Source organism: Eremomyces bilateralis (assembly GCF_010015585.1).
Source record: "Eremomyces bilateralis CBS 781.70 unplaced genomic scaffold P152scaffold_15, whole genome shotgun sequence".
Taxonomy (NCBI): domain Eukaryota; kingdom Fungi; phylum Ascomycota; class Dothideomycetes; order Eremomycetales; family Eremomycetaceae; genus Eremomyces; species Eremomyces bilateralis.
This window is the reverse complement of record NW_022985081.1, coordinates 52,533-79,754: the sequence shown is the minus strand read 5'-3', so window position 1 is coordinate 79,754 and position 27,222 is coordinate 52,533. Positions and strand designations below refer to the sequence as shown.

At 51.1% G+C, this 27,222-nt stretch overlaps 12 protein-coding genes across 12 annotated transcripts in view; 8 read left to right on the top strand and 4 right to left on the bottom strand.

The window, feature by feature from the left end:
* Positions 1–3: 3 nt before the first annotated feature.
* On the top strand, positions 4–2,678 carry P152DRAFT_467367 (MFS transporter; the record flags this gene model as incomplete). The annotated part of the gene is made up of 4 exons (XM_033680760.1): positions 4–49; positions 261–1,423; positions 1,731–2,421; positions 2,491–2,678. The coding sequence occupies 4 exons, from the start codon at positions 4–6 to the stop codon at positions 2,676–2,678; spliced, it is 2,088 nt and encodes a 695-aa protein (XP_033532584.1).
* A 639-nt stretch (positions 2,679–3,317) lies between these two features.
* Positions 3,318–4,229, top strand: P152DRAFT_475015 (uncharacterized protein; the record flags this gene model as incomplete). The annotated part of the gene is made up of 1 exon (XM_033681381.1): positions 3,318–4,229. The coding sequence occupies one exon, from the start codon at positions 3,318–3,320 to the stop codon at positions 4,227–4,229; it is 912 nt and encodes a 303-aa protein (XP_033532583.1).
* Positions 4,230–5,033: 804 nt separating this feature from the next.
* On the top strand, positions 5,034–5,795 carry P152DRAFT_459826 (uncharacterized protein). The gene is made up of 2 exons (XM_033679761.1): positions 5,034–5,455; positions 5,705–5,795. Exons 1-2 carry the CDS (start codon positions 5,053–5,055, stop codon positions 5,761–5,763), a joined length of 462 nt encoding a protein of 153 aa, XP_033532582.1. The 5' UTR covers positions 5,034–5,052; the 3' UTR covers positions 5,764–5,795.
* Positions 5,796–5,828: 33 nt separating this feature from the next.
* P152DRAFT_72393 (uncharacterized protein) lies at positions 5,829–6,474 on the top strand. Its single transcript, XM_033683209.1, has one exon. It carries the CDS (start codon positions 6,052–6,054, stop codon positions 6,409–6,411), a length of 360 nt encoding a protein of 119 aa, XP_033532581.1. The 5' UTR covers positions 5,829–6,051; the 3' UTR covers positions 6,412–6,474.
* An 804-nt stretch (positions 6,475–7,278) lies between these two features.
* On the top strand, positions 7,279–8,294 carry P152DRAFT_72374 (uncharacterized protein). The gene has a single exon (XM_033683208.1). It carries the CDS (start codon positions 7,371–7,373, stop codon positions 8,118–8,120), a length of 750 nt encoding a protein of 249 aa, XP_033532580.1. The 5' UTR covers positions 7,279–7,370; the 3' UTR covers positions 8,121–8,294.
* A 438-nt stretch (positions 8,295–8,732) lies between these two features.
* Positions 8,733–9,574, bottom strand: P152DRAFT_378048 (uncharacterized protein; the record flags this gene model as incomplete). Its single annotated transcript, XM_033675659.1, has 2 exons — positions 8,733–9,413; positions 9,470–9,574. Coding segments are annotated over 2 exons (786 nt in total), but the record flags the coding sequence as incomplete, so codon positions are not given.
* A 3,448-nt stretch (positions 9,575–13,022) lies between these two features.
* P152DRAFT_438613 (uncharacterized protein) lies at positions 13,023–14,048 on the top strand. Its single transcript, XM_033677617.1, has 2 exons — positions 13,023–13,659; positions 13,733–14,048. Exons 1-2 carry the CDS (start codon positions 13,147–13,149, stop codon positions 13,766–13,768), a joined length of 549 nt encoding a protein of 182 aa, XP_033532578.1. The 5' UTR covers positions 13,023–13,146; the 3' UTR covers positions 13,769–14,048.
* A 727-nt stretch (positions 14,049–14,775) lies between these two features.
* P152DRAFT_489969 (uncharacterized protein) lies at positions 14,776–17,222 on the bottom strand (the record flags this gene model as incomplete). Its single annotated transcript, XM_033682148.1, has 3 exons — positions 14,776–15,134; positions 15,203–16,637; positions 16,693–17,222. The coding sequence occupies 3 exons, from the start codon at positions 17,220–17,222 to the stop codon at positions 14,898–14,900; spliced, it is 2,202 nt and encodes a 733-aa protein (XP_033532577.1). The 3' UTR covers positions 14,776–14,897.
* Positions 17,223–17,901: 679 nt separating this feature from the next.
* On the bottom strand, positions 17,902–19,008 carry P152DRAFT_72353 (uncharacterized protein). The gene has a single exon (XM_033683207.1). The coding sequence runs from the start codon at positions 18,639–18,641 to the stop codon at positions 18,066–18,068; it is 576 nt and encodes a 191-aa protein (XP_033532576.1). The 5' UTR covers positions 18,642–19,008; the 3' UTR covers positions 17,902–18,065.
* Positions 19,009–19,153: 145 nt separating this feature from the next.
* P152DRAFT_438609 (phosphotransferase enzyme family protein) lies at positions 19,154–20,489 on the top strand. The gene is made up of 3 exons (XM_033677616.1): positions 19,154–19,443; positions 19,491–20,199; positions 20,257–20,489. The coding sequence occupies exons 1-3, from the start codon at positions 19,254–19,256 to the stop codon at positions 20,363–20,365; spliced, it is 1,008 nt and encodes a 335-aa protein (XP_033532575.1). The 5' UTR covers positions 19,154–19,253; the 3' UTR covers positions 20,366–20,489.
* An 827-nt stretch (positions 20,490–21,316) lies between these two features.
* P152DRAFT_400197 (putative DEAD/DEAH box RNA helicase) lies at positions 21,317–23,427 on the bottom strand (the record flags this gene model as incomplete). The annotated part of the gene is made up of 5 exons (XM_033676557.1): positions 21,317–21,830; positions 21,884–22,309; positions 22,386–22,731; positions 22,782–22,917; positions 22,972–23,427. 5 exons carry the CDS (start codon positions 23,425–23,427, stop codon positions 21,317–21,319), a joined length of 1,878 nt encoding a protein of 625 aa, XP_033532574.1.
* Positions 23,428–25,278: 1,851 nt separating this feature from the next.
* Positions 25,279–27,222, top strand: part of P152DRAFT_508286 (voltage-gated potassium channel) — a gene marked incomplete at its 3' end in the record, with an annotated part of 2,685 nt that continues 741 nt past the window's right edge. The window contains exons 1-3 of the mRNA XM_033682578.1: positions 25,279–25,720; positions 25,818–25,976; positions 26,028–27,126. Coding sequence (XP_033532573.1) covers positions 25,602–25,720; positions 25,818–25,976; positions 26,028–27,126 — 1,377 coding nt within the window. The 5' untranslated portion in view covers positions 25,279–25,601. The remainder of the gene's footprint in view (positions 25,721–25,817; positions 25,977–26,027; positions 27,127–27,222) is intronic.

Genomic DNA, 27,222 nt, shown 5'->3' with positions numbered 1-27,222 from the left:
ATCATGCCAAAATGGCCACGCCCATTCGGCAAATCTGCCTCACAGGCGGGTGAAGACACGAACGAGAAAACGACGAATACCCCTGGAAATGGAGCCGCAGGAAGCTCCGAGATATCGACGTCAGATATAGAGCCGGGGAAGAGACGGCCGCCCAAGTGGAGCTTTGGGGTGCTGAATGACAAGGAGACCGACGAAGTTCCAGGCAAGTTCATATACTCCTCCATCTCTTAATCAATAAGCTAACTTGGATATTGTTCCAGGATCCGTGATTCTTCTGTCAAAAGAAACCCAAAACCAACCCCTCGGCCTTCAAAATATCCCCGCAAGAACCTCCGTGTCATCGTTACCGTCGTCAATCCGAACTGGTCCACCCCGAGAGCCCACAAAGAAGACGGCAGATGGGAAAATCATCTTGGATCCACAACCGTCCGAATCACCTAACGATCCATTGAATTGGTCATCCCTCCGTCGAGATGCTGCCCTGGTTTTCCTGGGCTTTTATTGTATGATTGGTGGGGGAATGACACCGGTCCTAGCAGCAGGCTTCAACGATGTAGCCGAGACATTCGATGTCACCGTGCCGCAGGTGGCTCTCACGACCGGCCTATACATGATGGGCATGGGCGTCGGCGGAGTCATCATGAGTCCGACGGCCATCTTGTTCGGAAAACGACCCGTTTATCTCATTACCTCGCTACTGTTCGTAGGCACAAGCATTTGGTGTGCTCTGGCAAATTCATACATCTCGTTGCTAGTCGGGAGGATCTTCCAGGGCATCGCCATCAGCCCAGTAGAATGCCTTCCCAGCGCCACCATCGCTGAGATCTTCTTCCTACATGAGCGTGCGTACCGACTCGGAATCTACTCTATGCTTCTGCTAGGTGGCAAGAACATCGTGCCGCTGGTGTCCGCGGCCATCATCCAAGCGAAGGGATGGCGCTGGGTCTTCTGGGTCGTCGCCATGGTTGTCGGCGGCTGCTTTTTCCTGCTATTCTTCTTCCTGCCAGAAACCTTTTGGGATCGCACGCCCCATGCGCACAAGAGTCTGCGTCTCATATCAAGGGCACAGAGTTTCTTCAGACCTGGTATCGATCGCCGCCCGAGTCATCTCAGTGAACATCGGCTGAAGACTGCGGTTGGAGAAATCGATGGAACGCACGAGAAAGATGGAGCAGTGACCATGGATAAGGCGGGAGACAAAACGGAAAATCGGGTCGGGTTTGCCGAGGGGGTGGGGGATGAAACTCGCAAAGATTCAGAGGCAGAGCCCGCAACGCCATCGCAGCCCGAATTGCGTATCTCGCCCGCAACGGCCGAATCTACGGGAAATTCTGATGGCAACGCCGAAGAATCGGGACCAATCTCGGCGGCGACCCCCGTTGCGATCAGCTCGCCTCCTTGGTCCCATCCGCCTGGTTGGGAGGTTGATGCGCAGCCGCATAACATGCCCCCGGGGACCCCAGATTTGCGGAATCTGAACAGCCCATACTATGCTCAGAAAGCGTCCGAACCAACGGACTATTTCAGCACGGGAAAGGAGGCAGGAGAGGAGCCCAAAGCCGGTGGACATGCACCTAAATCTGAGCCCACTGTCAGTGGAAACAAAGAAGGGGGCCGGATCTCCAGATCGCTCCTTGCCCCATTAAGGTCCAGTCTGAAGTCCCCTCGCTCTCACCCGCAGCAACCCCAAGACAACACCCTTTCTCCTTCTGTGCCCGCTGGTTCCCCAGTGGCAACCACCGCAAACCCCCACCCCCCCCCCCCCCCACCTACCGACCAGCGACATCCCCTCCGTCCCCGGCTCCCAACCACCCACCCCCGGAGCCGCCTGGACCCACAGCCGGCGCTCTGCCCCTGCCAAAACCTACTGGCAGACCCTCTCCCCTTGGCCGGGCCGCCTCTCGGGTGCCTCCTGGCCCCGCGCAGCCATCCGCCCCCTCATCCTGTTCGCCTACCCGGCCATTCTCTGGAGCGCCGTCATCTACAGCCTGTCGGTCGGGTGGCTGATCGTCCTCTCCGAGTCGGTCGCGCACATCTACCAGAACTCGCACTCCTACAACTTCACCGCCCTGCAGACCGGCCTCATATACCTCTCGCCGTTCGTCGGCGGGATCTTGGGGACCGCGGTCGCGGGGAAGGTGTCGGACTGGATCGTACTGCGGTTCACGAAGCGGAACGACGGAGTGTATGAGCCGGAGTTCCGGTTGGTGATGGCGGCGCCGGTGGCGGTGTTTACGACGATCGGGTTGATGGGGTTCGGGTGGAGCGCGGAGGAGCGGAACAATTGGATCGTGCCCACGATTTTCTTCGGCGCAATCAGCTTCGGGTGTAATCTTGGGAGCACGACGGCGATCACGTTCGCGGTGGATAGTTATCGGCAATATGCGGGGGAAGCGCTGGTGACGTTGAACTTTAGCAAGAGTGAGTCCATCCTGTCCCTTCCTGGAAATTGACCGAAACGCATGGCATGCTGACATGTCTCCGATCCAGACATCTTCCACGGCCTCATCTTCTCCCTCTTCTTCACCAGCTGGCTTGAATCCGACGGGGCGAAGATCGTCTTCATTGCTTGCGGCGTCATCCAGCTGGGTTGCTGCCTCGCGACCATCCCTATGTTCATCTACGGGAAGCGGATGCGCATGTGGACGGTGAGGAAGAATCTGATGGAGAAGTTCTGAGTTATATGAGGGAGAATTTGTTTGTGTCACGGACATATCATGATGGGTGTTTAGATAGTGCCTTGGAGATGTTCGGGTGCATTGGTGCATGTTTGGCATATCACGAAGATTGGACTCATTTGCTGGCATTTATTTTCTGAAAGATGACGATTGGCTCTGTTATGGCTACTTATGTTGCGTGTGGATCTCACTGTCATGTGGATGGAATGGTTAGATAGACCTTCTCGATACTAGTTGGATGAACGAAGGGCTGTTCGCACGGCTGCGTCTCTCTGTTTGGATGACTTGTGCAGTTGTCAACGGCGGCAAATTCACGATCGAGCTGTAGTCTGATCAACATAGTGAATCTAGGGAATTGCCTAGATTCAGTTATCATTCCTCGTACTCACACAGCTCCGTCCCTGCTACTTCTTGTTATGATAGCCCTTGCGCTTATTGCTTGCATGTCATGAGGAGGGCATAGAAGGCCTCTAGCTGATTCCTGAAGATCACATCCTTTCCTGCAAGAGATCACAGCCATCGACACGGTAAACAGGTGTGTTTTCCCGTAGTCCTAGCATAGTTCTCATTTTCTAACATGAACACGCTCTCTGTTCTTTTCAAACAGACTGAAAGCTGACCATTCCTAGCTCCACGGCTATGGCAAAACCCATCCTCCAAAGCTGCAAATGCGTCACATGCGTCAAGTTCGACGTATTCCTCCATGGACGGGACTCAACCTTTTCCACGAAAGGCCTAATCAATGCTCCCGGCAAACAAGAGCCGAAAGATGTCGAGGAAGGTGACGAGGACGGATACTCGAGCTACAGTGATGACCTGGTGGCCCCCTCTTTGCTTTCGACTAAGTTTCGTTCCACCGTCTCCACGGCTAGGACCCTGAACCCCCAGCGTCTCGACGCGGTGATCGACTGCATTATGGACACCGACATCCTATCCTATTTGAAGGGAAGTCCCTCGGCCAACACCGAAAAGCTGACCGAGGCGGACGCACCGTTCATGTCGATCGAGGTGGACGCACCGTTCGTGCCGACGGCGGAAGCTCCGTTCATGCCGACCGAGGCGGAAGCGCCGTTCATGCCGATCGAAGGGCCATTCCACCACATCCTCTTCGGCACCTGGCTCTACCACCGTCCTGACCGGGACGTCGACAAGCTCCTCATCGACACCTACCGCGTGCAGCTGCAAGAAAACCCCGCCGGGGCACGACACGCCGGACTCGGCGGCAATGGAAATCCCAGCTTCGACGGCTTCGTCCGCTTTCTCCACTTCTTCGAGAATAAACGAATGATGTTTCCCCCGTTCTGGAATATAAAGAGGATCTACGACGGCGAGTGGTTGGGGAGGAAGGACGGGTGGACCAATCTGAAGCGACCCATTGATGTCGACGCGGTGAATGCGCATTATGGGGACGACACGATGCTGATGCAGATGAAGGCGTTTGGGCATCTAGTTTCGGACTGTGGGGAGAGGATGGGTCGGAAGCCGAGCGCCGTCTATGAATTTGCGAAAAGCATCAGTTCACGCTTTCAGTGGATGGAATCCAGTGGTTAGAAAGGTGCTTGAGCCACGCTCAGTCTACGGAAAAGGGATCGATTTGTCGTTTTGTTCAGCTACCACCACTTGGATTGCTGGGATGAAATTCGGTTTACGTCACACATAACCGTTGTTCTCTTGAGTAGAATGCAGTCGTCCCAGACTGCTAGCAACAAAGTGTTCGATATTATGAAGGCTCGAGGTATAGTAAACATTGACTGAATACTTGACTGAATACTTGCTAGTTCGCCAGCCTGCTTGGGCGAATTCAAATTTCTTACCAGTGTTGCTATTTAACTACCGCACCTCACGATACTGATAACGTATTCCACAAGCGAGTGGCCCATACAAGCGAGTGGCCCAGCTCATTTTACTAGTAAATTCGATAAAATTCGATATCAATATCTCAACAACCACTGGATAATATAGTCTGAAAACTTAGAGTTAGGTTTTCCTAGCCATTTCTAGCTTACTATTGAAATATTAAAGCCCTAGCTTTTACAGGTATAGAGATACCTACTTCTTGGCAAGATTTAGAGACCAAATCTCTATATCTTTATAACTATAAAAGATAAAGCTCTAAGATTCTAATAATAAGCTAGAAATCGATAGGAAAACCTAATTCTAAGTTTTCAGACTATATTACCCAGTGGTTGTTGAGATATTGATATCGAATTTTATCGAATTTACTAGTAAAATGAGCTGGGCCACTCGCTTGTATGGGCCACTCGCTTGTGGAATACGTTAAGTTAACTAACTTAGTTAGTTATTCAGTAAAAGAGACAATGGCAGGTCGACCACTAGAATGTCCGGCTTATCTCCCACGCACGCTCATTGGTCGATGCCCATTATCCGAAGATTTCCCGCCTACTCTGCCTGGTCCGCCTGCTTCGACCTCACATATAAAACGCGCATCCCATCATTCCTTCTTCTGCCGTTTTATTTCATCACTCTGTCTTCTCCTTCATCTCCCTCCCCCTCCTTCACGAAAACCCCCAACTACTGCGGCGATCGAGAATCCATGACCGCTCTTCATCCCTCGCTTGCTCTCTGCTCCCGGTGTCTCTGGTTTCGCTGCATTCACTTGCCGCCGCGCTCCCTCCTGTTCGCCGTCCCAAGTATGACACACTGTCCACACGGCGCTGCGGTCTCTTCTGCTGGCCATTTCATTCTCGAGGAGCTCCTCTGCCTGGATTCCCAGGCATGCCTCCCGTTTCCCTGGACCGTTTCCCTCCCTCTCGAGAGTAAGACTAACTATCTCCTCGAATCCGAATCTAACCTCCCCCCCTCTCCACGCTCCTGCCCAAGTCCAGTAGGTGGCCGGCCGTCTCGCTCATATCCTGCTCGCGAGCTCGGAGTGGCCCACACAGCCCCTGGCATTAGGGGCCGTTAATCCCGTTCGGCCACGCCGACTCCAGCGCCTTAGTCCACCGTCATCCTCAATCCGAGTCATAGAAGTCGGTAACAAGGACCACGGCTTATAAAGATCCTAGATCCCTGTATCATTTCGTCGCTTTGCTGCCTACGTGGCATTGCCGGACTCGTGGGCTAAGCCGGTCTAGAAGCGGGGTAGGAAAAGCAAGGCAAGGCGAGGCTAGCAGTGACGGTCGCGTGCATGCTCAAGGAGGGCCACGAGAGGGCGAGAAGGCGAGACGGTGAGATAGCGAGAGGCACACGCATGTTACGCTTCCCTCTTTTAGCTCCTTGGCTTTCCGGAAGCAGTTGGTGAGTTGGAAATCTATCTGACACCCGGCGATCCCGAAGGATCTCAAAAAACCCTGCTCATCTTGCCTAGCCTGCTGAGCCCGCGTCTCAGGCAGTAGCTAGAGCGGGCAAGGGGATGGCTAATAGAGCAGGCAAGGGAACGATTGAGATTGAACGAAGTCTGCAACAACTCACAGTTGGTGGAAGCATTGAGCTGAACGAGGAATCCGAGCTGAGCAGACAGGGACTTATTCAAGAGCTTAAGAACCAGCAAGCTACTAACACAGCCTTGCGGGATATGTGCGAAGAAGCTCTCTCACGAACGGTGTATGAATGTACAGGGCAGAAGATCAAAGGTGTCAAGGCGACGAATGATAGTTCAGCGTTGGCGGGATTTATCAACACCTCTTGGGGGAGTCCAAGATCAGTCAGGATAGTTCGGATGTTCCTGCTGATAAAAGGAGTTTTGCTGCTGCTCGAGTCATCGGAAACGTGAATTCATGGACTTGCGTCTTGGTAGGCCCGGTGATGACAATGTCCGCGGCCAGTCATAAGGGCCAGACTCTGGAAAAGAGGGTGCCGCCACGTACGATACAGTCGACGGATCGTCGCTTGTTTAATATCATGGTGTTGGTAACCGTAGTTTTGAATAATTAAAGCACATGTGCATGCCTTGCCAGATTGGAAACAATGGGGGGTAGCGCCTTGGCATTGCCATGCCCAAATTTAGCAGTAATACCGCAGGTACCTGAACTGGGTCAACTCGTCCCGTTTCCATCACCATGCTACTCGTCCACACTGCGTCCATCGAAAGCGTCGATGGGTGTTGGACTACTCCAGTCCATTACTATCGCTAACTTCGTAGGTTTACCCAAACTCCACGATCCCCTAATACTGCACTTTCTTTCAAATGCGATAATTATGATTGTTTTCAGACGTATCAATCAATCACGGAAGCAATAGGTTATCCGAGGGAGGAAGTGAGATGCTTGCGTTGTGTAGGAAATTGTCAGAGGTCACACAGGTTATCCGCGTCCCTAGTTTGACGTCTTACGTCACATGAGTTCCTACTCATCCACGTTGTGGACGGCTCCAGCCCGCAAAAACAAGTAACCCAATCTTTCTCGCCTGTACCCAGCAATCTAGGAACTCCGAAAATAGCAAATGCTCAGAATACTAGTTAAGCGATTGTGCCTTGCAAAATGTGGTGATAATGATATATATTGCGAAATTTTCGGTGGGGACAGTGGCTGGTGATCTACGCCACACAATCTAATCTGATCGATCTTGCTAATGAGCAAAGATACCCCTGTAGGTTTCTTTTGGATCTGAACATCACCCCACGCGCAAGATGAGATGCGGTTGTCCATTTCCCGACTTTCACCTCTTGTCTCCTACTGCCAGCATCAAAACCTCTATACTCATGCTTTATCAATACCTGTCTCCGGAATATAAATGAATACAGCATCACTATATTTTCGATTTCACATCCTACTGACGACAAATATAACCAATTATCTCAAAATCTATCCGCTTATTGGACTCGACAGTCCAACACTATCTCACATCAGGACTCCCACGCGTCGAGACGCTCTTCGAACCTCAATCGTTCCCAATGCAGCCGCCTGTAAAGCCCCCAGACGTGATTTGGACCTTATTGTTATCAAAACATCGCGCTCTGACCCAGATTGGCGTATTGAACGACGCGTTCCATTCATTTCCATCCTCATCTGGCCGGTCATAATACCAGAACTTCTAGGCCGAGATGCCACCGCCCACGCATCCTCTCGCGTACTTCAACTATGGATCCTGACCATAGTCATATACCGCCTACCCACGCCCTTTCATCTTGTAATTGCCGAATGCAACCTTGTACCATCCCTCACAGTAGCCATGCTTCTCAGTGATGGGGGGTCAAAAGCGGTTCGACCATTTGATGTGGATTTCGTAGCTATACAAGCGCTCAACATACGCACCGCCAAACTTCTAATTCAATGGATTGATTGGAACATCGCCATCGCAACTATGGATGAATGGATGATGCGCTTGAATGCATTGACACACTCTAGCCTGTTAAACGTGGCTGCCGCGCCACTGACCTTGAGTACGAATTCATGTTCATCCGGTGTACTTGGATGGTACGTGTATCTAGCAGCCCAACCTAGCAGGTCCGATGGCGTCACCCTATGGTTGCAGAAGTTCTGATAATTGTCGTCCATGCGGTCCACGCTGGCGTAGGACCTGGAACCTTTCTTGCTCTAGCACACAAGGGCCTTGGATAGAGTGCAGTATGGATTGGCCTGGTTGAGAGCTTCGCTTTGTAATGAGATCGCAGTTGCGATGGCAACGCTTGCCATCGTTGCGTATCCCAACTCGTTGGGATGGAAATATTTACCTAACGAATCGGCGATAGTCCGACCACCCGATCTTGAAGTTTATGTTGGGCTTATTTTAGTACTCCTCAACCACTTCTTTCAGGGCTTGGTTTGCGTTCGCTGCAAGTGCATTGAATATACGACGACGCTAATATATAGGGACTCGAGCAATGTTCCATTACCACCGCCCCCGCTGTTCTGTCCTGACTGTGAAATCAGTCTTCCTGACAATACCATGGTGCGGCACAATCGCCTCCTCGCTCTCGGGGATCGATGTCCTATCCCAGTCTTTGCCAGGCTTATCTATCGAATGCCGGTCATTATGTCTCGACACATGCGCTGTGCTCGAGATCATCTCGAAGTCTCCATGGGCGAACCGTCCGGACGGTGCTGTCCTCCGAGTGTTGCTTCGCGCTTCCGTCTGGGACGTTGACGTCAGGGATATGCCGATCTTCTTAAGTCCGCTCTCGAACATCGCACGAAGGCAGGGGATGCAGGCGGCCATAATGCCGACGTATGATTCGGCGTAAGCCCACACTCTCATCTCGACCGAGGACCATGACGTATCTTTCTCATTCACTCTTTGGAACTCCTTGGCGTAGAACAGTTTCCGGGTGCCAATAGCCGTACAGAGTAGCCCCAGACCCATGAGAAAGGTGAGGACTAGCTTGTCTCGTAGAGGGCGGCGGAGTGAAAAGATGAAGGTAAGAGGGAGGAGTGCAAACACGACGTCGGATAATATTAAGGCAATCGATGTCGCCAAGACTGCTCTGAATACGTCCTCTCGAGTCCGGCAAGTTCCTTGGATGGTCGTTTTGTTCCAATAGTACTCTATTGGTGTGCACTCAGTCATCTGTAAGGCCATCGTGACGATGGCAGATACGATGAGGTATACGATGCATGCACCCATGCCGACTCTCCAAAGAATATCCCTTTGAATCCGAAGAAGCATTGCTGCAACGGAGAGCTTGATGAACATCACTCCCCATGACCAAATGATCTGATTGGCCCACGTCAACTTGATGTATAAAGGCGCATCAGCGGGCTCGAGGAATTCGATATGTCGTCCATAGCCAAGTGAGGTACTATATATTGTGATCGAGTAGTTTGTTATAACAAAGCCCTTCGGACGTCGTTAGTCCTATTTCTGCAAAATACTGTGTCTAAACTGAAGCTTACCACCGCGATAGTGATCAGATAATCATCCCAGCTAAGCTTGAAAGTTGGTCGCGACCTGGAGACCATGCGGCAGATGTACAAAATAAGAGCGATAGCCAGCATGCTCGTGTGAGCCGCGATTATCATGGGAGCTTTTGTCTCATCCTCTCGACTTGTCGCTCGCGGATCAAAAGAGTTGAAGAAATCATCCGGCATCTTGATATACTTTTGACAGTGACTTGCATGTGACTTGTGAGTCTCTGACTCGAGATAGGGAGTAGATGATCAGTGATCAATCGGCCATGCAAGACAGAAACGCGCACTGGAGTTGGAAAATCGGACAGCGTGGAAACTCTGGAAAGCCAGTCTATAGTTATAGACTTCGAACCAACTCTCCGATCGTTTCCTAAATGTTGAGCACCACATCATGTTCGTCCTTGATCAGTGGTCAAGACGACTCAAGAACTATCAAACCCCACAAAAGGCGGGAAGATGAAATTATGGAAGCCTGCAAAGCGCAAAACCCTGCCCTACGCAAATTACGAGGTTCTAACTTCTATGGCTTCTACCCCATGGATGGGCGAAATAAGCCACAATGGTTTTGTAAACTGCACCTTGGATGGGGGATAAGAAGACCTTGGAGATTATTGGAGGAGCAGCAGCCGCAGTGGCAACTCATATTTCGCCAAAGTCCAGACCGAGACTCAATCCAATCAGCCATCAAGACGCGAGTCAATGAGAGAATAGGAAACAGAAAGTTAGCTCGATAGGTGGCTTAAGCTCCGGCTTCTCGTGCTATAACCTTAAAGCTCGAATGCTGGCCGCATTGTGGATGCGAATGGCGTTACCAATTGCCATACAGGCCCTGGTCACGAACGGGCTGGCACCCCCCCCCCCTAGCCTGTGCCATACAATGGAGGTTGAGTTGATAGAAGAAACAGGGGGGGGGGGGGGGTGCCAGCCCGTTCGTGACCAGGGCCTGTACTAACGAATAGGCGAAACACCAGCCGTTCTGAATTCCACAGCCTGTAGTCCGTTTATAATAACTTAAGCGAATTAGAAATGTCTTGGTCAATCGTGGCGTGATTCCTTCTATCCCGTCTCAGAGAGACCAATAATAGATCAATTCAAGGGGAACTTATGGACAACCAGGTTAGCGGAACTTGGAACGTGGTCAAGTCATCCCATCTTTACCTCCTGATCTCGGATTCGCGAGGAGTTGGAGAACAGGAGAATGTGCTTGAGGTCTGCATGATACATTCAAGATTCCAGGGACCTCCATGATTCCAGGGTCCAGGCTACTTGAAGCCTGGATAGCAGCGAAGATAGCAAAGTCGTTGCTCGCTAGCGTGTACGCGGACACATTAGTATGTCGTTAGTCGTATCAAGATTTGGGTCGGGTTGATGTGGAAGTGGCTGTTCCTAAGAGTGAAGCCGGAGGGTGCCGACAGCCCGGCAACGAGGACTCGGGGAGACAGGGAGACAGAAAAAAAGAACTCTGAGAAGTCCCAAGTTCCCAACAGATGTGAAGATCGAGTCAAGGAACAGAGTTACATAACCGATGCTGAATTAGGAACGGATCAGCCCACTCCAAGCTCATATGGATTGATAACCTACCACTGTCGTGGAAGCAGCCCAGTGAGTTACTGCAATTATTATGGAATATGGATAGTAACTAATCCTCTGGTTTCAAACAATCAGCAAGAAGCAGCATTCGATTAACTGGTATTGATCTGCTGCGCTTTTATCGAGAAGGTTAAGAAGGGGACTGGGTACATGAACAAAAGGGATGTGCCGGGGAAGGGATTGGTGCCCCAGGTTCCCTTTGTCGGTAGACCGTCAGCGTTCGGTTTAATCTATATTTAGCTAGACTGACGCTTCCTCCGCGGACAATGTCCAACCCCGGACATAGAGGCTCTGGTCATTGCGCGATTCCCCTTAACCCTTGTCAAACCCCCGGCCAAACGAACACCAGCGAAGGGGATTCCCCAATGCCAGTATGTAGGTAGCAGCTAGTTAACAACAAACAAGTCAAACCGAAGATTCAACCTAAGAATTCGAAAAGCTTCTACTACCTTTAAGTGGTGTGAGTGGCGTTGCCAAGACTGAACTTTATCTCGCTAAGAAACACAAGGGTCGTTGGCACGTAATTCCGCTTCACAATGTGTTCTCAGTTCTCCAACGATTGAGTAACTGTAAGACCGTTACGGATAGCTAATTGGCTATTTAGACCTCAAATGAACCAGTCCCTGGCACAATCAATTGATGGCCATTGGTCGGGGACGAATAATCATATCTCTTCACTCTTTGAGTCTTGTCTCGATGTCTGACAATCATGAATTCGCGTTGGATCTTAGAAAGTTAGAAGTGAGCCATTTTGGCCTAGTAACGCCCTAACCGCGTTTAACTTCCACCGTGGCGTTGCCCCTGAATCACGGGCCAGATGGTCTTCAGGCTTCAACCTTGCAACGTCGAGTCCTCGATATCCGGGATTCTTGATTACTGTATTTTTCTCACTTCTCAGGTCTGGTTGGCACACTAATTGAAAAGGGAGAAATGTTTGAAGATCTGAAGCAAAAGTGAAGATGGAATCTCTGTTATGCTGAATTGCTGATTACCATCATGAGGATGTGGGTTAGCCCCACTAGTTGAGATTCGCGATGCAGACGCGCAAATGCGCAATACCTTCATCCAGTCCGTCATGCCCGGCAGGCGGCATGGCCTCATCGGCTCATCATATATTATTAACTCCGTCCCCGCTATCACGGCCTGTCACGGACTCCTATCCCAATAGCTTTTCTTTTAACTCGGAGTTTTAAGAGATCGACGATTAATGCAGGATTGCCTGATCAGTTTCGATCACGACTAGCGAAGACCATTTTTCCTTGGGCTTATTATAGTGTGCTTCAGTTCGAATCATCAGCAAGATACTGATGTTACAGACTCACTTTTCTCCAAGGAGCACAGCATCAATAGCATAAATCGATGGTTGCATTGAGACAGTACTGAGCAGGGAAGTAAGTCGAAGGGACTATCTCCTAGACGACCGCAATGATTCGACTCTCAGCAATCTCGCCAGGCGCATCCTTGCCATCCACGGTAGGTACCATTGCTAACAGTAGTCGTCGGCCCCGATCCACAATCCAACGGTGCTTATAATCTGCTTGGTCCAATAGTAGTATAGTACCTAGTGTCACTACCCCACTGGATGCCATAGAAAGCTCTATTTCTTTTCCATATCCGCAGGAGCCACATGTCGATTCTCGAATACGTACTCCATATTCCGTAGTAATCTCGATAATTAGTCGATACCCGTCATAGGTAAGTCCACGAGGCACGGATAGATAGGGTGCATCATTCTCGCTTTTATTCAGATTCGTCGAACCGCTCTAACACCGACCAATAGAGCGGTCAACTACCCAAAATCAGGTCAACAATCCAGACTCGAGCCTAAGACTACGTCCAATTTGAGTCTGCCAAGGCGATTGGACACCGTTGACGGTGAGATAATAGCACCATATAGATCCGGATTCCCGGTTCCAGGAAAGCTTTCGGCAGGACCTGGCCAGGAAATTGGTGCTGAAGGTCAGTCATCTGTTTAAGTATAAACCGCCCACGCCTCGCTCTCTCTTAAGCTTCAGAGTCAACATTCGTTACTATTATCCAATTCGAGTCTTTTCGGCCGTTCATCGCTCACCATGCTTCCGCTTACTCTCGTCGTTTCGGCGCTTTCGCTCCTCTCCAGCCAGCTTGTATCCGCACAGGATTCTGTTCCTCCTGCTGTTGTGACACCCGCGGCACCAGGATTGAAATTCTTATACACGGCATTCGTCCTGTGTACCCCCGATATCGCCGCCGGCCAAGGACCCGGCCCCGCTGGCATTCGGAAGACAATCCCCATCGTCGGCGGCAATGTGACCGGACCCCTTATCAACGGAAACATCGCAGACGTGGGCGCGGACTGGGGCATGGTGGATCCTCTAACTGGCGTCTTCAGTGCAGACACGAGATATAATGTTGTCACGGACGACGGTGCTGTCATTTTCCTCCGGACCAGCGGGCCCACAATAGGCAGCAATTTGCACTTACGGGTCCAATTCGAGACCGGGTCGGAGAAATATTACTGGTTGAACGAAATCATTACTATTGGAGTTTTGACACCTATCTCCGTAACCGCGGAAGAATTAGTACTGAGGATTGATACCTGGCATGTAAGTAGTTGAGATACGTTCTTACTTACCTCCCTTTGTAAGCAAAGATGGTCATTTCTGACAGATGATATAGTTTGCCGACGAACCTGAATCGAGCAGTTTCGCGTAATACTCCACTCACTCCTCGCTCGTTGTTCTGGCTATCCAGTCTCGTTCATCCTTTCGAACCCAGTCGAACCTGGCATCAAAACTGTCCAGTCCATTACCTTTATACACAGTTGCAACGAATGGGAATGCGGCGCTTTCAGTCTTGGAAAGTTGTTTTCAAAGATGCCTTCACTTGTGTGTACAGTCCTTGTAAGCATGGCGCATGTTGGTCTCGTTCTATAAAATATCCTTAGATTAAGTCCTCTTGACCTTCATATTACCTATGAACCAAAGAAAACCGCTTGCCTATTGCTGAAATCAGAGGTCATCCATACAATTTAGACTTCCAGACGGTTGGTCGCACTTATTCAGCCACCAGTGATCATCTTTTGAAACCAGGTACAGCGCATTTAGGTCAATCGAGGTACCCTTGCTCTTGGGGAAGCCACGGAAAAGAAGCCACCGGTTTCAGACTAAACGCGCCATCCAATTCAGGTGAAGGCCAGGATCCGCGATGTTGGTATCGACGACGTCTCTCAGAATTGTGACCAATGTCACTACTCACTACCAACCACTGCCAAGCGTATGACTTCCCGAATCATTCCTCAACCCTTTCAGGAATCCTTCCGTACGCGGCCCCGAGCATTCGCTTCGGTCGGAACACCTCGGGGTCAGAGAACACGGCCGGATCTTATCTCGCAATGCCAGACGTTAGATTACGACTTGCTTGATTACATCATCACCTTAGCCCCTTCGGTAAGGCGGATACAAGACAAGTCTTCATATAACGTCTGGGGAAATTATGTTAAAAAGTTGAAAGATATTGTCGCAGACCAAGGCTTCAGCTCTAGGAGCTTAAGGCTACAAACTGCATTAATAATCTTGCCATGAGTCTCGTATATCTGCATGGCCAGGGAACCGGGCATCCACATAGAACGACACAACTTACACAATACAACTTTGCTACTGCTAAACGGGCACTAGGCAAAGAAGCCTGTTCTATTTCCATGCACTTTTAGAGCCTTGTATTACCCCTGTCAATCCGTTGTATTGGTAGTTCTATATTAGTTGAGTGTTTACGGAGTTATTATTGAAACCTTCTAAGTTACTGTTTATTTATTATGTTGTACGGGTCCCCTTGTACTCTTCCCTTAAAATTCCCACATTGTCTGCCGGAATGCCTCCTGCCCTTCAGTGAGTATTGACATTTTAGACTGCAAATGCTCACGAAGCGATGCGATGTCCTTTGGCTCCTCCGTAATCTGCATGATCTCTTTATCTGTGAATGTGACGATGACTACCGGGGACATGATCTCGGCAAGAGGTGCGACAAGGTGTCTTTCGATCACTTGCTTCGTAATAGCATTGATGAAATACTTAAGTTCATCCTATTTTCACTTAGCATGCAATGATTAAAAGGATTAGGAAAGTAGAGGTAAAAGGGGAGGCATCATACCTTGTAATAAGCCTTCATGGCATCGAGTGCCTCCTCCGCTGAAACTTCGTCCATATCCGGCTTGGTCGTCTCTTGCAAAGCCGATTTCAGCACGGCTGGATTGATGTATGACCTCTCCTCATACCCAGGACCAGCCATAAACGTCTTTTCCGTGACAGAGACAGTGGCGTTCTCAATGTTCTCTGTGAGCCGTTTAGTGAGACGCTCTTGCCGGCGCTTTTGCAGCGTGTCGGTGAAGTAGTGGTTATACGTGATGGGATGCCGATTCTTATCATCCACGACTTTTTTGAGTTCGCTTAAGGCTGCATCACGGGAATTGACTAGAGCTGGATTGATGCTCTTGTCAAGAATTTTTCTTTTCACATCCGAGGCCGCAACGTGATCCAGGACTAAATGCACAAAATGCATGCACACCTCCGATATATGGATGACGTGAGCCTTCGCTTGCTGCTCCCACGTTTCGGACTGCTTCCAAAAGAGCTGCCAAACCAGCATTGGGTTGAAAGTTCCGGGAAGCTCGCGTCCACGACCTTCTTTCAAGGTCTTCAAAACCCAGGAAATCGCCTGTGAATGAGTTTTGATGTCTCCGCTCGCCTCATCGCCATCAGTTTCTGCACCATCATCTAGGATTCGAAACTTATGGCCGTTCTCATGCATGCTCTTCGCGAAATATATGTTCGTGTTCTGAACCATGGACCTCAGCTTTCGCTCGTTCCAGACATGACTTTTTTTTCCCTTCTTCGTTCTGGGAGATTGAGATGCCGTTTCGAAAAAGGTACTCTCGTACATCCCTCGCACGCCCATATCGAGAAGGTTTCGGCCGTTCGTGAACATCTCCATCAGGTAGAATTTCCGATCTGGCAGGGTACTACGACTCTTGCCCAAGGATTCGAGCTTTTCCAAAGTCTGCGTTGCCAGCTCGTCGAGCTCATGTTTGAGTCCTGGCAGCTGATCCCGCAAGTGTTGATAGAGAAGGGTACTAAGCCTCTGACGAAAGGAGACAATGCCCTTGTTTTGGGTTGGGATCATGCGGTAGTTCCCCGCGTCGAAGAAGATGGTCTCCTGCATGTCCCGTTCATCGGCACTGAAAGCGTGCTGGTCATCATCACGATTCCGGAGCATATGCCAGCCCAACTTGAAGTAAATGTCCTGATTTTGGGCAAGATTGAGCCATTTCTTCTGGTTTTCTGATCCGGGGCGCAGAAAGTCCGGTTTGGTTATGACACCCAGGGTGCGAGCTCCAGAAGGATCAACTTTCTGGCACCGATCGAGAATCACTTGATTGGCGTAGTCGTTCTTCGCCGAGATGACGGCCAGAATGATCGTGCGTTCTTCTGAGATAAATTCATCAACCAAGCTCTTGATGAGCTGGACATCTTCATCGGATTGCGACTTATTCGCGGAATGGATTAGACCAGGGAGATCCACTAGAGTCCTGACTGTCTGTAAGTCGGAGCTGTGGAAGCAAAGGTGGACGCAGGAATACTTACAACTGTGGACGAGTGGGACCGCAGATTTCGATCTTAAGTACGTCCCTGGAGAACGCATGTCGCTCGTCTAGGCCCATCAACTTGGTAGCTTCATCGATGATTGTCGGCAATTGACCTATATTCACGATGGTCCGTGCGAATGCTCGTAGTCTATCCTTCGCGTCCTCTGAGCGGTCATCGTCATGAGGATTGATTTTACAAGATATCGTTGAGTTCGAATCAGTCCTCATACTGATCTCGGTGGCAAAGCGAGTACAAAGATTCTCTTTGCGTGGAAATGGTATCTCGGTTACCGCTTCAAGGACTGAGCTTTTGCCAGAAGACTGATCACCGCAAACCACAATCTGCGGAAGTTGTAGCACTGAGCTCAGACCCGCGCGACGGAGCCGGACTACAAGGTCAATGAGCTCTCCTTGTTCTTTGCTCTGAAGCTCATCCAATGGCGGAGCAACAATAGCATCGTCCGTACTATGGTTCTCACTCAAGACTGAAGATGTGGCTTCGGACACTAGTATCGGAGAGCAGCTCATACTGACAGGAAACGGCGGTGCTTCAAGCTGGACTAGACTGGTGTCTTTGTAGTAGCTAACGCCCTAGTTAGAGTTGGATGAAGAAGACAATTTTAGATTTTCGATGTAGAAGTTGACATGATTCGACTGGCCAAGGAGAAAGGTATTTATGCCTGCGAGGATAAAGGACGAGATACACATAGGAAACGCGAAGAACACATTATTCTTTGTTCGCTAGACTATATTTTGCGTTGACTTTGGCAGATTCGGGGTACTAGTAGAATTTTCTCCGCTTCTTCCATGTTCCCCTGTGATATCTATAAACATCTGGCAAACAGAACTTAATAAACACAGGGTAAAGAAGGATGTAAAACGATTTACGCTTGTCGTTGGCCAGCACTCCATAGTATAGACTTAGAAAACCAATTTGACCATGGAATCCGTTCAATATTTTATCACTCAAACAGCATTTCCCATCTTTTGGACTAGTGATATAACGAATTGGGAGTTGTGTTAGCAGCAATTTCGTAAACTAGCTCATTCTGTTCTTTGGGAGAAGCGGTCTACGGGAGAATTTCTTTTAGTTTAAGAGGGATATTCGGATTTATCGAATGCCAGGATCGCGGTCGACGGCTGAGATTTCGACTTGATGGACAGGATACTGGGGCTCCGCGTGCGATAGAAACGCTCAAAGTAATAGGGTCCAATCTTTACGTCGTAATCGTGGACCGTGGCAATATGGATCAGGAAGGCTCCAATGTCGATGAAGGCAGAACTGCTTCCGCACGTGTTCCATGTGCAGGAGAGAGGAACCCCTTCAGGCAGATGACTCAGGTGTTGATTTATTAGGTGACGTCTCAAGTCTCAACGAATCCATACCCCGGAACTTGCGTCTACCATAGTATGCAATTTTGGGCATATGATGCAAACACCAGTCGGACATTTCATTTCGTTGAGACATGGACTGGAGCCCTGCTCCTGCTTTTTCTCAATAATGTCGACAACGATGTCTTCGGTATCCTTGTTCCAGTCGAACCTCTTCCCTCGGCGGTTCGGCTCCCAAAGCCCCCAAAGTGCTATCATGTCCTTTGTGACCTGGATCCGTCGGCCGATTCTCTGTTCGCCATCAAGCGTGTCAGCGTCCGGCCCGTAGAAGGCATCTACAAGACGTGCACGCCCCTGAAACACGTATTCGGGAGGCGGAGGGTCCGAGTCATGGTCTTCGTTCTCGCCGTCCGAAGAGCCCACGTCTGTGTTATCCAGGGGTGTTTGGGGAGAAGGAAAGATTTTCGTGACCAGGTCGTGTGGAAATGCCGCCAAAAACAGCGTCACAAACCGCCCTTTTCGGCGGCAATTTCGCAGGTCCTCAGATTCTATCTGTAAGTTGTGTGTTCTATGTGAATGCCCGGTTCCCTGGCCCTGCAGATATACGAGACTCATGGCAAGATTATTAATGCAGTTTGTAGCCTTAGGCTCCTAGATCTAATCCTTTCGCCTGCGACAAAGTGTTTCATCACGAACCTCCAACTTCGACACACTAGACGTTGTTTTGACAAGTGATTGTGCCTCTGGGAGGGACGAAATTGAGTTACGTCTCTTGGCATTCCCCAACCATCACCACCATCACAGGCAGGCCCAATTCGCTCAAAAACAGCATAATACCAAAAAGTATACTCTTTTCCTAACTAAGCAACTACTAGAGGTCCGTTTTGGCGAATTCTCCGCTGCGTTCTGGTTAAGATCGTGGGAACTGTGCATAGGGGAATGCCAAGAAAGGTAACTCAATTTCGTCCCCCTCAGAGGGTGATTGGATAGTCCGTCAGGCAACAAGATATTCTGGCCTATAAATTAAGGCACCTTATTTTCATGCTGCCCTGAGGTCATTACGTCATCGCTCTGCTGTATCAGATGCAGCAGCTGAGGGGAAGCATTCCCAACTGAAGCCCGATGATGTTTGATTGATCATAATACTTCTTGATACAAAATCCATCATTCCTCAAACACCCCTTCACCAAAACCTATTTGCACCATCCCCATTCCTCACAGCCCAAAATGAAGCTCGACCCCGCCATCGCCGAAGGCCTAGGCGTTGACCCAGCCCACACCACCCTCAGTAGTGCAGGGGGTGGCGGGTGCAGCAGCGCCAGCAACGCTAAAATAACGACCACCTTCTCCGACGGCCGAACACGCAGTTGGTTCATGAAGAGCGCGCAAGGCTCGAAAGGTCGCGCGATGCTCGAAGGTCCGCTCACCCCCATCTCTCATATCTCCATCCACTAACCCCCAAAGGCGAACACGCCTCCCTCCTCGCCCTCTCCACCGCCTCTCCCACCCTCGTCCCCCGCCCCCACGCCCTCGGTACTCTTTCCTCCTCCCCCACCACCCACTTCCTCCTCACCTCCTTCCTCACCCTCTCCTCCGCCCCCCGCTCCCCTGCCACCCCCTCCCTCGCCACCAAGCTCGCCCGCCTGCACTCCACCCCAGCCCCCAACCCCCCGCGCTTCGGCTTCTCCCGCCCCACTTACTGCGGCGATACCGCGCAAGACAACGCCTGGGACCCCAGCTGGGAGTCGTTCTTCCGCGAGCGGCGCCTCGGCGCCATCCTACGCGCGTGCGAGGAGAACAATGGTGCGGACGCGGAACTAAGGGCGCTAGTGGAGCGGACGCAGAGGGAGGTATGTGGGAGGTTGATTGGGGATGGGCATTTGAATGGGGGGGAGGGGGTAGTGCCGGTGGTGGTGCATGGGGATTTGTGGAGTGGGAATTGGGGGAGGGGGCGGGTTGAAAGGGGGGAGGGGGGAAAGGGAGAGTTTGAGGAGGGGGAGGTGCATGAGGTGGCGTATGATCCGTCGGCGGCGTATGCGCATGGTGAGTTCGATCATGGGATCATGAAGATGTTTGGGGGGTTTGGGGCGGGGTTTTGGGAGGAGTATTGGGCGGTGGTGGAGAAGACGGAGCCGGTGGAGGAGTATGAGGACCGGGTGGAGTTGTATGAGCTGTAAGTTTGCGATGTGTTGCCAGTGTTTGCGAGGACGCGGAGATTGATCGAAAATAGGTACCATCACCTCAACCATAATGCGCTGTTTGGTGGATCGTACCGCAGCGGTGCGGTTTCGATAATGAAAAAGCTGTTGAGGAAATATGGCAAAAAGGAAATGATATGAAGCGAGTCCGGGCCTTCAAAGAAAATGATCAATGCCAAATCCAGGTTAGAGTCGGATACGCATATTATCATGTCAAATAACACTGAATTCAGTGAATAGATAATCACAAACATCACAGCCGCACACCCAATTATTTGAAGATTTATTGCCTATTCTGCCTGTCTGCAACACCATAACCTATTAACACAAGAATAAAGATGCTCTGTCGTCCTTCTCTCTTTGTATGACCATGTCCAGTAACCGACAGGCCAAAACCAACATCCATCAACCGTGAGGTTGTCCCATTTGAACCAATTGCTAAGAAGCCTCCACCACCACCTTTGGATTGTTTTTTTTAATTTTTTTTTTAAAGGAACTCTTTGGGTATAAGGGACTCCAATGAGCTAGTACATGAGTGTCCGCAACAACGTCCAGCCGATGACTCGAGAACGGTGTCGATTGTGAAGCTGAACGTTCGTAATGAGATGCACTCCCCAGGACTGAATTGCCGTGAGGGCTGCTGGAAACCGCACGAGCTTTTGCACTGCGATCCATTTCAACGTGACAAGCTAGATCTGGATCGCTAGTGCTAATGAAAAACGAAAACGGGCAGAGGGGAGAGCTGGAAAGGATTGGGATCCGCTGAGAGAAGCATTGATGAGTCGTCCCTTGACGGCACGACAACGGGATGAACGATTTATAAGCTCGATGAATTCGCAGCAAGAATGTGACTGTAGTCCATCATTCATACCCGAGGGGACATGACGATGAGAGAGCCGTGAGGCGAGCTTGCGAATAAGGTAAGCGTGCAAGCTATGGAACGTCTGAGACGGGTAGGCAGCTAAGGAAGCGCAAATCTAAGAAAATCGTAATCGAGGGAAGCAGAGACATCGATTGTAGTCGCGCAGACAGGTCAGGATAGGTCTTCAGTGGATTGGGGATTACTCGCGGTGATGGTGACGAAGGAAGGATTTACCAGTCGTCGTCTCCACCAGCAGGTACGAACCCAGCAGGCTCCTCCTCCGGCTCGAATGGAGCGGGGGGGGGAGAGCCAGCACGAGAGCCATCGCTAGCGGATCCAGCCATCGACGCGTCGGAATCATCGCCGGATTCGCTGTCGCTGCTGCGCGCATGGAAGTCCTTGTAGGAATCTACCGAGCCTTCTTCGTCGGAGTCAAAGTTGACATTGCCGTCTTCAGGCTTGTACTGTTCGAGGAATTCCGGGACCGTCTGGCCATTCTCCATCAGGATTTTGACAAGATCGTTTGCGAGGCCCTCGTCATTGTCGTTGTAGAAGCTTGTGGCCATGCCGATGTTGCCCATGCGCGCGGTGCGGCCGATGCGATGAACATACTCCTTGATACCACCTTGGTCCGCGGCAGGAAGGTCGTAGTTGATGACATGCATCACGTTGACGACATCGATGCCACGAGCGGAAATGCCGGTTGCAACAAGAATGGGACAACGAGCCTTCCGGAAGTTGAACCTGCATATGAGCATTAGTTATGGTGAGGCTTGCAAGTTAGTTCGGGCACTCACATCGCATCTTCACGCTCAGCCTGGGTCTTGTTGCCGTGAATAGACGTGCAAGGGAGTTGGTTGCGGTACAAGAAGTCGTCTAACATGTCAGCCGAACGCTTCGAGCGGACGAATATCACGGTGCGCGTCGCCGGCAGCGTGTTGAGCAGGTCGAGAAGGCACTGCTCCTTCTTCTCCCTATCCACCCAGATGATTCGCTGGCAGACGTTATTGGTGGCGCTACCAATCCGACCACACTTGACACGAACGAAATCCTTCGACATGTATTTGCCGGCAAGATGACGGACAGGGCGCGGGAATGTTGCCGAGAACATGAGGTAAGCGTGATCGGCATCTTCGTTGACATCGCCGCCACGCATGAGGTCATCGATGGACTCGTTCCAGTCTTCTTCCAGAAGTTCATCGGCTTCATCAACGACAGTGTATCTATGTGATTGAGGATGGGTTAGTGGCATTCTCCCCGAAGCGTGAGACGATGGTTATGAAAGGTCGGATAACATACTTCACACGGCGCAAAGTGATCAGAGTAGGGCGGGAGCAAAAGTCCCGAAGACGACCAGGAGTGCCGATGAGGATGTCACATCCCATCTGAAGGTTCCGAATCTGATCCATCATATTGCCCTGGCCGCCATAAACGACGCAGGGACGAAGCATGGAGCGATAGGCGAAGCGACAGGCATCCCTGAAGACTTGAATCGCAAGCTCACGGGTCGGGCAGATCACAAGAACGAGAGGCTCTGCTTTGACTCTGATCTCTGGACTGGGAGCTCGCCTCGCACAGAGCTGTTTCGCCTTCCCCATCAAGCGCGAAATGATAGGGAGGAGGTATGCACCCGTCTTGCCAGTGCCTATCGCAAGTAAGCAAGCTGCGCGGGGAGATTTATGTCAATAAACTTACCAGTCTGCGAGATTGCCACGACGTCGAGTCCCGCAAGTGCAGCGGGGATAACGAATGATTGCACAGGCGTGGGTTTATTGAACTTGCAAAGCGCAACATTCTCAAGGACTTGAGGGTGAATACCAGAATCTTCCCACTAGACGATAACATTAGCGGGGCGATATCCGTAAACAACGATAGGGAGACTTACAGTCGAGATATGGCCCGGATTATACGGACCCTTGATTTCGCATTCGTAGGAATACTGGTCGAAATTCATTCCGGTCCCCAACATGAACAGCTTATCGAAAAGCGCTTTCTCGACTTCTGGATCGGCTGGGCCAACGTCTCCGAACTCATCGCTCCACTCGTAGCGAACGGCGCTGGACGCCCACCGACGCTCGGCTCGCTCCGATTGCTCGGACTCGAGGGGGTTGAGAAGGGCAGCACGACCTTCCTTATAGGCCTCGTAATCGTAGTCAGTAGGGTCTTGCCATCCATTGTCGTCATCGGATGCGTCGGCTTCCTTATTGAGCTTCTCGAAGTCAACCTTGACACCAACGTCCGGCTCCGCTGAGACCGAGTCCCCATCATCCGAGCCCTCACCATCGGCCTTGGCCTTGTCTTCGGCCTGTTTCTTGTCCAAGGCCGCAACAGCGGCCTCCATCCATGCTACAGCAAGGTCTTGAAGAGAAAGCTTCTCCCCCTTCTCCTCGGTCTTCTCGCCAGTCTTCTCGGAGGGGGCATCGCCTGAAAGCTGCGACATGGTGAAGGAAGTCAAGGAAATCCTAGAATCTTGCGATGTTAGGCTATGAAGCGAATATTAGTACCCGTGTGAGAAGCTGAGAAATAGTTGATGAACGAGGTGAGGGTTGTTGCGGTATTTACAAACGAAGAGTAAGTGATGGCAGGTTATGCGGTCTGATGTTTTAAAATGAAAGTGAAAGGTGGAATTGATGGTGCGTTTACAAACGAACGATGACTGATGGAACCAAGGCGGCGAGGTTTTCCAAGCGAGGAATGCACCGATGGCGACAAAAGGATGAATATTGACCAAGTAAGTACTTACCTTTCTGGTTGACCGCGAGAAATCGCGTTGGAGTTCGAGAGTGCGGCAATCCGTTGCTACCTTTGGGATGGAAATAACGATGGCCCAGAGTTGGTCGAGATGCTTGAAAGTTGGATCGATCAACTGTGAACTTTGCCGAGAAGGAACTCCTGTTCTAACTGGGGATGGGAAGAGGAATCTGATGGAGGCAACGAGTGAGAGGTGGTGGTGGAGGAAGAAGAAGAAGAAAAAGGAAAGAAGTGGGAGGTGGAGGAAGATAGAAGAGAGGAAAGAGGAAGCGGCGTGTTGATAACTTAGAGAACTCGACAGACATGTGCTCTACTGCTGGTTACCCGGGGGCTACGTAGAATGTGTTATTAGATCCGCTGCCAGTGGAAGATAACCACAGAGCAACGCATAGTAGATCAAATCAGTCGGTCTAGAACCGTCTAAGCAGTGATATGGCCCTTCTAGTCATGTGAGCCGACGATGACATCGCTCGCTAACATGCCTAAGGCTATCCAGCTCCTTGATACTCTGGGATGCTTCAGTTCCGGCATCCTGCACTGTCTAAGTCCATGTATACTCTGATACACCCTAAGAAAATATCTCCTTGATCAAGTCCCATTCGACCGGTCAGACAAGCACTCTATCCTTACCCTTTAGTCTTATCTCGCAACTGTATGAATCAGGCTGCAAAATCCATGAGTGCGGCTCATTGACGCGAGGACTATGCTCACACAAAGTGTAAAGCATATATCCGATGATCCGCAGTCACAACACCCGCGTCTTTCAACGAAACCCAACGACTTAAGTTGGGCTAAACGCGTCAATTCCAAGATACTGAACTTTTCTTCCTGTCCTTTGTTGCTTTTTCTGCTCTTCTCCGTGCTGTTGAGACAGAATATTCGGGTGGAGGCAGCCTCTAGAAAGGAGGACAAGAACATCATCTGGAAGACCCGCACAAGCGTCCTGACTTAGTGTTCCAAGTACCATATGTTCTTCTCTTTTCATTAATCAATGCGTTTTGGCCCCCTTCAAGGCGTCTTGCGCGGGGTCATATCACTATGTCATCCAACTGGCTTGTCGGTCCGGCCATCTTGCTGCAGGGGATCCTAAAGTCATTGAACGAAAAGCATTAAAATTCAAAGCATTCAAAGCAGGGCCAAACGGTACATATAACTCTAAATCTCGGTGTGCATTAATCTCTAGCAAAAGAAACCTCTACCAGAGTGCAAATTGTCACGAAAATCAATGTTTTTGAAGAAGTCGACTCGGAGAGCGAAGGAAGAAGTTGATAATCAGAGGATCATAAACAACGCCTTACTTAAAGGATACTAGCGGTGGTTCTAAGGCGCCTTGCTCCAATCGTGCTAGTGCCATTTACTCCGTCCGTGCGGCGATCCTCATTTCGGGGCTGGAGATTAGGGCTGGGGACCAGCTTCGAACTTGTCATCTATGGCAAAAGCACTGGAGAATCAGAGGGTGCCAGCGAATACCGGTCGCAATTAATGAGACATTCGCATCGATGTTGGGATTGAAAGACGCATGTCGTTGCTCTCTGTCTGTGATATTCGAGACCCGACCAGGTGGTTAAGGTTGCATCACTACGTCATGGATTACAGGGATGCGGCGTCCGAGAGAGCCAACACCTCCAACCTCATCGTCGCGGAGATTGTCTGGTATGGCCTGGAAATAACGAAATACCATTCTACGGTAGAACGTAGAACTTCTATCCTCTTAAATTACAACGCCATGATCATTTCCTATGCACCAGATGCGCCTCCACAGTCATGAACGACCCAGGCGTAGATGAGCCTATCTCCAATGCCGCCGACAATTTGGAGGACGACCCATATATTGCCGAGCAGAAGCAGAAGGAGAAGGAGGAGCAGGACTTTCTGGACCCCAGGTGTGTATCTGGAGAACTGCGTGAAGAACACTCCGATGATGAACGCTTGAACGAGGGTGTTTTCGGTGGGCGCCGGCTGATATCAATCATATGGCAGTCGGTGGTGGTTCGCATCGACTGCGATCCCACTCATTGCCGGCACGTTCGGTCCGATAGCGAACGCATTCAGTATATGTGCTCTGGTACAGAGCTGGAGGAGCTACATACCGGAAGGAAAAACAGAGAACTTGGCAGAGCGCATTGAAGATCCAAGATGGTGAGCAGATGATACACGACTACAACTATGACGGCCGACTAATGCTCCCAGGCTCATCGCCATCAACGCCGTATCTCTGGCTTTCGCCCTTATCGCGAACATCTCCCTTCTCCTCAACATGGCCCGTCGACTTCCCTTTCCGATCGCCCAACCCATCACCATCATCGGCTGGATGATCTCCGGAGTCCTGCTCATTGCCCTCGTGGTGGTCGCGAACACCTCCGTGTTCCGGTTTGACCCACCTGAACGACATTCATTGACCCAGGCATACTACTACGCGATCATGGCGGCCGGCCAGTACATGATCATCTCCATGCTGATGACCCTGACCGTCTTCGGCGCCATCCGACACCACTACCCGAAAGAGTTCCGCCTGACCATGAGCCAGCGCACCCTCATGCTGCAAACCATCGCGTTCATGGTGTACCTGCTCGTCGGCGCGCTGATCTTTTCTAAAATCGAAGGATGGCTCTATCTCGACGCCGTCTACTGGGCCGACTTCACCCTCCTCACCGTCGGCCTCGGCACCGACTTCTCCCCCAAAACCCACGCCGGCCGCTCCATCCTCTTCCCCTACGCCATCGGTGGCATCGTCACTGTCGGCCTCGTCGTCGGCAGCATCCGCAGCCTGCTCCTCGAGCGCGGCAAGCACAAGATGCAGGCCCGCATCACCGAGAAGACGCGCGAGCAAGCCGTCCGCCACGTCGACCGCGGCCGCCGCACCATCTCCCTCGGCCTCTTCCAAACCTACCACTTTGACCAGGTCGGCCTCACTGAGCTCCAGCGCCGCGAGCAGGAATTCCACCTCATGCGGAAGATCCAACGGTCCGCCCAGCTCCGCCGCCGATGGATCGCCCTCGCCTTCTCCAGCGCCGCCGCCCTGCTCCTGTGGTTCGTCGGCGCTGCCGTCTTCCACCAGGCCGAGCACCGCGACCAGGGTTGGACGTACTTCGGCTCCCTATACTTCGCCTACACCAGCCTCCTGACCATCGGCTACGGCGACTTCTACCCGGCCTCCAACGCGGGGAAGCCCGTCTTCGTCTTCTGGACTCTGCTCGCCGTCCCCACCCTCACCATCCTCATCTCCAACATGGGCGACACCGTCGTCAAGGGCGTCAGCGACTTCACCATCTGGCTCGGCGCCATCACCGTACTCCCCAACGAGCCCGGCACGCGCCACTCCCTCCAACTATCCGCCGAAAAACTCCGACGCAGGAACTGGTTCCAGCCCGACGAGCCCACCGAC